The sequence below is a fragment of the Lactuca sativa genome, chromosome 4 (genome assembly GCF_002870075.4).
Source record: "Lactuca sativa cultivar Salinas chromosome 4, Lsat_Salinas_v11, whole genome shotgun sequence".
In the NCBI taxonomy this organism is placed as follows: domain Eukaryota; kingdom Viridiplantae; phylum Streptophyta; class Magnoliopsida; order Asterales; family Asteraceae; genus Lactuca; species Lactuca sativa.
This window is the reverse complement of record NC_056626.2, coordinates 81,644,046-81,655,178: the sequence shown is the minus strand read 5'-3', so window position 1 is coordinate 81,655,178 and position 11,133 is coordinate 81,644,046. Positions and strand designations below refer to the sequence as shown.

At 31.9% G+C, this 11,133-nt stretch overlaps 1 protein-coding gene across 1 annotated transcript; it reads left to right on the top strand.

Moving 5' to 3' along the window:
* The first annotated feature begins 1,283 nt into the window (after positions 1-1,283).
* On the top strand, positions 1,284-3,665 carry LOC111894969 (transcription factor VOZ1). The gene is given in 9 exon segments (XM_023891054.3): positions 1,284-1,531; positions 1,848-2,035; positions 2,037-2,120; positions 2,217-2,775; positions 2,778-2,873; positions 2,952-2,971; positions 2,973-3,083; positions 3,085-3,370; positions 3,373-3,665. Coding segments are annotated over 8 exon segments (1,416 nt in total). The 5' UTR covers positions 1,284-1,531; positions 1,848-1,897; the 3' UTR covers positions 3,495-3,665.
* The last annotated feature ends 7,468 nt before the right edge of the window (positions 3,666-11,133 follow it).

Below are 11,133 nucleotides of genomic sequence, written 5' to 3'. Positions count from 1 at the left end.
TCTTTTATTGATTGGTACTATCTTCCTTTAGTAAACATTAAAGTTTATAATTATCATTATGTCTCTTCAGTTACAAATTATATCTTAAGACATGTAATTTCTATGCTTTGATGTGTGTGATACAAAAAGTTGAATGCATTAAGAAATGTATTTATGTTTTTTTAATTCAAAATACATGTTTTGAAATGTCATGTGAATGCTTACCACACAATTTTACACAACATGGATTTTTTTCATGGTCAAATCGGATCACATTTTATTGTTGGTTGATTTTTTACGATTTATCTTCTATACAATAACCGTTAGTGTTTTACAATTAAGTTGTGTTAGGTGCGCCATAGCTAGCTGATAAGTTAACTTATTTTTCAAGCTTTTTTATGTTATCGTGTTTGGTAAGCCAAAAAGTAACTTATAAGCTAGCTTTTTGAAAAACTACTTAGACTAGCTTTTTAGGAGCTTTTTTAAAATTTTCCAAATACACCCCTTAATTAGTTATAAAAACACATACTCCTACATGTCCTTTTATGTAATTTTATATATTTCAGCTAGGTTTACCAAACGTTATTTTTTATCAGCTAGCTTTTCAGCTATCAGCTAGCTTTTTAACAGCTAGTTTTTCAGCTATCAGCTAACTTTTCAGCTAGTACGTCAAATATAGCCTTAATCTTCTACACGATAACCTTAAGACAAATGTGACATGTCATTGTCTATACAAACTCTCTTTTTGGAGAGCCGAAGATCTACCCTAATAAATGAAAATGACTTTGCCACATGTCATTCTCTCATAAAATTAGCCACATGTCATTTTGTCATAATTTGAGATATATTTATTTTCCACTTGTTATTACTTTAATTTTTCATTTTCAATATATCATTAATTTAGTTTCCATAAATTAAACCTACCATAATGACTATTAATTTCAAATTTTAAATTTAAAATAAATTTACAGTTTAAACCTTTATGTTTAACATTTTGTTATAATTAACCCGTTTAATACACAATAAACATATAATTTTAATTAATTTATTTTTTGCATGTTTTTTTTCTCATAATTTTCACTTATTTCAATTTCAAATTCAAATAAAATTTCTATTTAATCGTTTGTACTTAACATTTTGTTTTAATCAGCCCGTATAATATACGGGTCTCACAACTAGTAATCTAATAATATTAATTTATTTCGTTTAATCTTTTTCCAAAAGAATTTAATGTTCAAATATCCATCAAATGCCATTTAGTTATATATAAAGACTTTACATAATATCCCTATATTTATAAGTAAAAGTATTTGATTGTTTTATGGGATTGAGATTGGGATTGGGAGAATTTTTCCTAATAACTTTTGCCGCGTAGGTATGGCTGTGGTACGCACTTTTTTGCCTCTTTGGAGGTTAACGCAAATCTAGAACAACCAGATTTCGGTGCCCCAATTTCAGAGAGAAGTACAACACCAAAATTGTGGCAAAATCTGAATCTCCCCTCAATTTTGCTCAACTCTCTGCTCTCTCGCTCGTTTTAGGTATCAAAAAGGTAAGCCCTTTTGATCAATTTCTTGAAATCCACCTTGTTTTTCTTGTAATCATGCGTTTATAAGATTCGTTTCTTAATAGTGTTTGAGGTATTATGTCAGAAGAGTTATTTCGTATCTATCTACGATGTTCTTGTTTGCTTGGTTGTGTAGTCGTGTTTTGATTTAGTCTTGGATTGTGATTTAAAGGTCCTGTATGGTTTCGTCTTATACTTCGTTAGGGTTTACGATTAGGGCGCCGAGTTCGAAGCGATTATAATCTGTACGGATTTTCATCTTATAAAACTGAAACCATTTGATGTTGTTGATATATGACAGGCGATTTATCAAGAAGAGCGAAGGATTAGGTCATACTGTATTGTTTTCGAATGGGGAAAGGTACGAAAAGCAAGTCTGGGTCTCACCAGATATTCAAAGACAGAGCTAAGAACCGCGTGGAGGACCTTCATGGAATGTTCACAGATCTGCAGTCGGCAAGGAAGGAGAGCCGAAGCATTGATGTTGCTTGTTCTCGAAGAACAAGTTAATCAGATGCTCAAAGAATGGAAGAATGAACTCAACGAGCCTTCCCCTGCTTCTTCTTTACAACAGGTTTGTCATATTGTTGTTCAAAAGTTAAAACACACATGATGTTCTTCAAAGAATCCATGGTAAGAAGGTAGTAATTTTCTTTGGATTTTGAAACAGGGTGCGAGTGTAGGACCCTACTCCCCTGACATAAGCAGACTTTTACAGCTATGTGATGAAGAAGATGATGCAACCAGTGGGTTAGCTGCCCCATAACCTGATCCAGATAATGGGTTGCAGGGTTTTACTGTTAATCACACAAGTCAAGAACAAAGCTTCCAGTTACTTGATCAATGCAAAGGTTCTCCTTCAGGTGTTAACAATACAGATATCACGAATCAATTGGATTACTTTTCATTTGATTTACCCCATGATTTTGAACAAAACTTCTTTACTGGAATTGATGGCATGGGACTATGCACAAGGGGAGAAGACACATCATCACCTCAAATCACCACCTTTCTTCCCACTTTATCCCCTCCCCCTTCTGCTTTTTTGGGACCAAAATGTGCCCTTTGGGATTGTCCCAGACCTGCACAAGGCTGGTGTTCTGATAGGCCTGTTCAAGGTTGGTTTCCTGACTATTGCAGCAGCTTGCATGCTGCAATTGCTCAAAATGAAGGCCGATTTGGGATGACACCTGTCATTCGCCCTAAAGGCATTGAGTTGAAAGACACTTTACTTTTGCTGCCCTTAGTGCAAAAACACAAGGGAAAGATGTTGGAGTTCCTGAATGTGAAGGAGCTGCCACTGCAAAGTCCCCATGGAATGCCCCTGGTTAGTTTTCCTCTTTCCATTCCATTCTTTTGTGATTCCATTCCATTCAACGAATAATGTAAAGATTTTTCTTTGCAGAGCTGTTTGATCTTTCGGTTTTTTGAGGGGGAAACAATACGTGAGTGGCTGTTCTTTGATAAGCCAAGAAGGGCATTTGAGAGTGGAAACAGAAAACAAAGATCACTCCCTGATTACAACGGGCGTGGTTGGCTATGAATCAAGAAAACAAGTGATTAATGAATCTGGATGGCTAAAAAGGTCATATTACATGGACCCACAGCCCATGAAGTTTCTTGAATGGCATTTATACGAGTATGAAATCAGCAAATGTGATGTGTGTGCTTTGTATAGATTGGAATTGAAGCTTGTTGATGGGAAGAAAAGTCCAAAGGGAAAGATTGCAAATGATTCACTTGCTGATCTTCAAAAGCAAATGGGAAGACTTACTGCTGAGTTTCCATTGGATAATAGTTATAATAATAAAAGGTCTGTTAAAGGAAGGGAAAGGGGAATTTGAAAGACAAGAGTGGAGGTGCAACTGTGTATCCAATGGTGGCAAGTGATGATGGTGCGCCATTTAACTATCTTGTTGATGATGTTGGTGGGTATTACTTAACATAAATTTTGGTCAAAGTTTTGGTCAAAGTGGTGTTTTGTGTTTAATGGTATAAGGTGAAAGTCAAAGATTAGCGGATTGTGAAATGTGCTTGATTTTATGGGGGAGCACTATTCTAACTGTTGGGGGAGATGGTATATAAAAACAGAAGATGGCTGCTGCTTACTTTTGTTTTACTTGGACCAGGTTTTGGTATTATGATGATAAATGACATTAATATATATATATATATATATATATATATATATATATATATATATATATATATATATATATATATATATATATATATATATATATATATATGTGAATTGTGAAGATTTTGATGCTAATCGACTAGAGAGCACTATCTTGGTGCTGAAAAGTTAGCAGATATCTGTAACTTGTGGTCAGTTGGTATATATGAATTGCTGTTTTTCTGGTAGATTTTTTTTTTCAACTTATAAATGAAATATATATGGAGTTTGCTTTTGAAACTTCATTGCTGTTTTAAGTGTTGTTGGACCTGTAATGTGAGAAAGTTTCCTACATGGATCGTTACCGACCAATAGAGTAGGAGGAGGGCCAGAGTGAAAATATGGGAATTAAAATCATATAATTGATTAGATTTTAATCAAGTGTATTTAAGGATGCTTAAAGCCCATTAGGGGTTTTTTTTAGATGGAATCCATCCAAAAGAGGGAGGAGTAAGAAGAAATGGAAATCATGAAGGGACTAGGGTTTTGTGAAGATGAGTGTATGGGTGTTTTTGGTAAGATACAATATGTCAAAACCGTAAATTTTTTGTTGGTAATTGTTTTTGTTAAAAGTGATGCCTTCCAAAGCGATTGCGATTTTAATGTGTTTTGGAATAAATTCATCTACTTGCCAAAAACGTTCAAATATGTGTGCAAAATAGCAATCAAATCCAAGGATAATAGTAGGGGTCGAAAGAGGTCAAAACGAGGAGGAAACCCATATGAGCAATGTCGGCACCAATGTTAGACGTCGCGGCGTCTCTGATAGCTTTGATAGCTTAACTGACATCGAGCTAGACGTTAATGTCGATCATTGCAAAATTTAGGAAAACATAAAACCTAAGGTTGCTTTTAGTTACGGAAAAACAATTTTTATTTTTCGTTTTTTCTTTTCAGTTTTCATTGGAAAATTTAGAAAAATGTTTAGTTAAAACTGATTAAATTTTTCATTTTCAGTTTTAGAAAATTAGAAAACGTATTTAGATGTGTATTTTTCGGTTTTCATTTTTAGAAAACAGTAGCAGTGGTAGGGGGGGGGGGGGGGGGGGGGGGGGGGTGCAATAGTGGTGTCGATGATGGGGACGGTGGTGGTAGCGGCGACAGCATAGTGACGATGGTGGGTGGTGGCGGCGGCAATTGTGGCAATGGTTGTGACGGTGACAACGATGGTTGTGGTGGTTGGTGATAGGGTAGTGGTGATGATGATGATGATGGTAGGTGGGTGATTGTGGTAGTGGTGTTGGGTGTATGTGGGTAGGGGTGGGTGTGTGTGTTGGTGTTGTGGGGGTGAGTTTGTGGGGGTGGGGGGGGGGGGGTTAAAGTGAGGGGTAGGTAGTGGTGGGTGGGGGGTGGGAGTGAGAGTGGATGTGTGTTTATATTTAAAAAAAATGAAATTAGAAAAATATGAAAACGATGATTATCGGTTTTCCAAAATTTTCCAACTTCTTTATAATTTTAGAAAACGATTTTTTTTTCCATGAAAAATTTTAAAAAAATATATAAGCGAACTAAACGTGTGTTCAAAATTCTCATTTTTCTTGGATTTTTTTTCTTCCAAAAAACAGCTAATTTTTCCGCAACTTAAAACTTTTAGGTAACCAAGACATCTTCCCATGGTAACTTGAACCAACCCGTTAGGAGCTATGGTGAGCGAGTTATGGTCCACAGATTAACAAGGGGTGAAAAAGACGACTAAAACATATAAGATTTTTTATAGATGTTTCGAACATCACCACAACAAACCTAAGAGGCTTCTGTAACATGTAAGAGTAAACTTAAAAACAAAGGCTAAGGTGAGCATGTAGGCGTTTTTTAGGCTTTGACATGTAAGAGTGAAGTTATAATAAAGGCTAAGATGAGCATGTAGGTTTTTCTTGGTACACAATATGAATACTCGTTCCTTGATATTGGGTACACGTCTTGATGATTGGTTGATGACATCATTGCCAAATATGTTGAAATAATTTTATAATGATTGAATTCGCTCACTATATGGGCCCAATATCAAACTTGAATGTCTCACCATGATGTAAGGTGTTTTCAGCAATCTGGGATATTTTAGGGACTTAATAAGTGTTTTTTTAATGATGTTCTAGAATCTTATATTAATTTTTGTTTGATTTACATCACTCTAATTCTATATATTACCCCTCACACCATGTGTGAGGATTTTACTTTGTGTACCCCATCTTGTTTTGATTGATTAGAAATATTATTCTAATTAATTTTGAATTCTAAGGATATGTAAAAGGTTTATCTTCTTCTCTTATAAGTATTTTTGTTTTCTAATTTCTATGTTCTTTGGGGATTGAAGTTTGTTATCAAAGTTTCCATAATGGAATTACATTTTTGTTCTTTATGTTCATTTAATTATTCAATCAAGATCATCTAGGTATCATTTGGTATCAAGCAAACATATCATGAACGGATAAAAACCAGGCTGACTAGATTTCTCCTAAGCTGCTAATCGTAGAAGATATCGTGGTACATGCAATTGAAGAGGTGTGGACGCAGTGTCATGAATGAGAGAGTTGATCTACATTATCCACGTGATCTAAAGATTGAACGTCAACAATGGAGGATCCAAGAACTCCAGATGTTTTAGCAATACTAATCGGACAAAGAGACTAGATCAGAATTGAGAACATCCGAGGCGCGACAGTTTTTGAGGTGATCAACCCTGTGAGGAATCATAATATCATATCATGAAGACCCATTGAGGAGTATTCATTTGAAGGTTAAGGGGTGCGTTAGGAAAATTTTCCATGAAAAACGAAAATTTTAAAAACGCGTTTGGTTCGTTTAGTTTTCCAAAGTTTTCTAAGAAAATGAAAATTTTCAGTTTTCCAAATTATATGTAAGTTAGAAAAGTGAGTTTTATAGTTTTCCACGGTTTTTCCAAATTTCTAAGATGGAAAATGAAAACTCCACCGTTTCCAACCAAACGTGTTTTCATTAAAAACTGAAAATGAAAATTCAACTTTATTTTCTAAAAACATTTTATTAGGAAATGAAAACCATTTTTCACAACCAAACGCACCCTAAGATTTTCGAATTCATGGGAAGCACTCACGTTGGTGACTTTAATGACCGGGTAAGTGATGCAAAAATTCATTTAAGGGTTTGTTAAATTTGGTTAGTATTTATCTTAATTAGGGATGGTATATGGTTTACTGTAATTTTGAATATTTGATTGTTATCCTTTTAATTATGAATTATATCTAAAATTAGAGATAATTCTTAAGAGTAATATAGTTTCTTATACATTGGGTATTTGTCGGTATAACTTTTAATGTTTTGAGACTTAGGGTTGTTTGACTGGATCAAAATTTTTAAGATCTAGATTGTTAAGAGATCTGAATTTTTAAGAGGGTCTCAATTTTTAATATCTGAATTTTTAACATGTTATTTGATTGGAACCTTTAATTTCTGAATTATAAAAATGATCATTTTACCATATTTATTATTTTTTAAAGAATTCAACGTTTATTTTTATAAAATAAACGAACCAAAGCCTTCAATAATATATGTGTGTGTATATATATATATATATATATATATATATATATATATATATATATATATATATATACACACACACACACACACATATCATACAAAATCAAAATTAAACATACAAAATTAAAACCGGGGGGAGTTTTTCATTTTCCATCTTAGAAATTTGAAAAATTTTGGAAAACCGTAAAAATCACTTTTCTAAATTTATATACAAATTGGAAAACTGAAAATTTTCATTTTTTTTAGAAAATTTTGGAAAACTGAACGAACCAAACGCGTTTTCAAAATTTCCGTTTTTTCTTGGAAAAATTTTCTAGAAAACTAAAAAATTTTCCACAACCAAACGCACCTTAGGGATTTCTGAAGAACGATTACAAACCTAAAGAGGAGCTGAAGCTCTGATATGCGATGGTGGCTTCGGAGGTGCGGGAGGGTGGCGAAAATCAAAACTGTGAAGTTGGAGAGGAACAACATGGAGGAGGCGGAGGCGAATTTGATGTCGGCGACGACAGAGGGGATCGAAGTTGCAGCATATAGGGTTGAAGAGAGGCGTGGCACCGATGAGAAAAAAGAAGAAGGAATGTGCATATGAGAAGAAAAGGAGGCGTGTTATTATTTTAAGGAAAATAATTTACCAAGGTAATCATCTTTATCGTTTTTGTTTCCATTTATGTAGCTTCTTTATTTTTGTACACCATTTGACCATTTAACTTGTTATATGTGTTCACATATTGCCATTATCACCGGCTATAGCAGGTGACAATGGTAATCATGGACGAAGGTTGCTTAGGGCAGGGGGGGCTGTGCCCCCCCCCCCCTGAATTTTTTGTTAGAAATAGCCCTTCCACTTTGGTTTATATACATATTTAGCCTAAAAATATAAAATTTATGTTGTGGCCCCCCTGCTCTCCGATTTCATGCATATTATACTTTTGTCGGTATGGTTTACTGTAATTTTGAATATTTGATTGTTATCCTTTTAATTATGAATTATATCTAAAATTAGAGATAATTCTTAAGAGTAATATAGTTTATTATACATTGGGTATTTGTCGGTATAACTTTTAATGTTTTGAGACTTAGGGTTGTTTGACAGGATCAGAATTTTTAAGATCTGGATTGTTAAGAGATCTGAATTAATAAGAGGTCTCAATTTTTAATATCTGAATTTTTAACATGTTATTTGATTGGAACCTTTGAATTTCTGAATTATAAAAATGATCATTTTACCATATTTATTATTTTTTAAAGAATTCGACGTTTATTTTTATAAAATAAATGAACCAAAGCCTTCAATAATATATATATATATATATATATATATATATATATATATATATATATATATATACATACACACACATCATACAAAATCAAAATTAAACATACAAAATTAAAACCGGGGGAGTTTTTCATTTTCCATCTTAGAAATTTGAAAAATTTTGGAAAACCGTAAAAATCACTTTTCTAATTTATATACAAATTGGCAAAACTGAAAATTTTCATTTTTTTAGAAATTTTAAAAAACTGAACGAACCAAACGCGTTTTTTCAAAATTTCCGTTTTTGTTGGAAAATTTTTCTAGAAAACTAGAAAATTTTCCACAATCAAACACACCCTAGGGATTTCTAAAGAACGATTACAAACCTAAAGAGGAGTTGAAGCTCTGATATGCGATGGTGGCTTCGGAGGTGCAGGAGGGTGGCGAAGATCAAAACTGTGAAGTTGGAGAGGAACAACAATGGAGGAGGCGGAGGCGAATTCGATGTCGGTGACGACAGAGGGGATCGAAGTTGCAGCATACAGGGTTGAAGAGAGGCGTATGCGCCGATGAGAAAAAGAAAAGGGAATGTGCATATGAGAAGAAAAGAAGGAGGCGTGTTATTATTTTAAGGAAAATAATTTACCAAGGTAATCATCTTTATCGTTTTGTTAACATTTATGTAGCTTCTTTATTTTTGTACACATTTGACCATTTAACTTGTTATATGTGTTCACATATTGTCATTATCACCGGCTATAGCAGGTGACAATGGTAAATCATGGACGAAGCTTGCTTATAGCCCCCCCCCCCCTGAATTTTCATGCATATTATACTTTCCCCCCCCCCCCCCCCCCCCCCCCCCCCCCCCAAAAAAAAAAAAATAAATAAATAAATGTCCAAGCTCCGTCACTGATGGTAATATGTAAACAAATTAACAAGTTAAATGGTTGAATGTGTACAAAAGAAGAAAGTTGTTTAAATGTGAACAAAACGAAAAGTTAATTATCCTGATAAGTCATTTTCTCCACTTTTAATGGCGATTTTATTTATCATATTTGTTTGTATTATTTTCTTAACGTTATTTTTAAAATATCCATAATTTCCTAAATATTAATTAATTTTAAACTTTACTTTTTAATTAATAAATATGTTTTTGTTTTGTGAAATATTTTATATAGCATCTTATAATTTTTTTTCTTTTGTTTTTAGGCACAGTATTTTTAAAGTAAATAGTATCTAACAATAAAATTAAATAAATTAAATATGTAACATAAGTATGGAGAGTCTTTTAAAAACAAATAAAAATAAAATATTACTTAGCAAAAAAAATCTATATAATGTAATCGTTTTAAAATTATTCAAACTTTTTAATACTTTTTAATTAGAAGTTTATAAACTATTAATTTTTTTAATGCAACATTTTAAAGTAGTATTTAACGGAAGTATTTTAAATCATTATAAAAAATATTAAATTGTCATACAAAATCTATGAAACACTTTAAAAACTTTATAAAAGAAAGTTCAGAAATAAATGTTTGAAAGTTATAAAAAAAATTGTATGAAAATATAAAAAAAAAAAAACAAGTTAAAAACCTGTAAGAAATTTTTTTAATATTTATAAAATATTTAGTTTAAAAGCACTTGTATTAAAATTATATGGAAGTATAAAAAAAAGTTTTTAAAAAAAATTATAAGTAAAGTTTAAAACATTGTTTTAGAAAAACTTATGGGAAAAATATCATAAAAATCTTGTAAGAAATTATATAAATTCTTCAGAAATTTGTAAAATAAAAAATAAAAAAATAAAAAAAATAAAAAATAAAAAATTTGTTCACATTTACTCAACTTTCCTTTTTTGTACGCATTTGACCATTTAACTTGTTGAATATATTCACATATTACCATTGTCACCTGCTATAGTAGGTGACAATGGTAATATATGAACATATTCAACAAGTTAAATGATGAAATATGTACAAAAAAAATGAAGTTACCTAAACATAAACAAGACGAAAAGATAATTACATTTGCAAATCATTTTCCCGTTATTTAAGGGCAAGAACGTCTTTTTTTCTTTTTCAGACTTGGGTTTATGTCTAAATTTTTAAAAGGCATTTAACCAATTAAAATGTATTTTATAAGAGGCTATCAAGCATTTTATATCTAAGCTTTTAAGAGGTTGTTAATTTGTCAATTAAGAGGTAAACAAACAGGCCTTTAAGGGGTGTTTGGGATTACTTTTTAAACCTAAAAGTTCTTTTAAGAGTAAAAGTTAAAAGTTGGTTTTAAAAAATGTTTGGATGATATTTCTTGACTTTTAAATGTCTTTTACCTTTTAAAATGCAAAAAGTCACAAAAAGATACAATATCATGACTTTTGAAAAACTCTTTTTTTCTTCTTGGCAAAAAGTTATTTTGAAAAGTTCTTTTATAATTCTCAAACATCTTTTGAAATTTTTAACTTTTTGAAAAAGCTAAAAATCAAAAAGTTATTTTAAAAGCAATCTCAAACATCATAATGTTTATGAAAGAGTTTGCAAAAATTCTTAAGAAGATATATTATTGTTCTTTGTTATTATTGAGTCGAGTCATTTATGTTATGTGTTTTTCCTGCATCATTTCGTA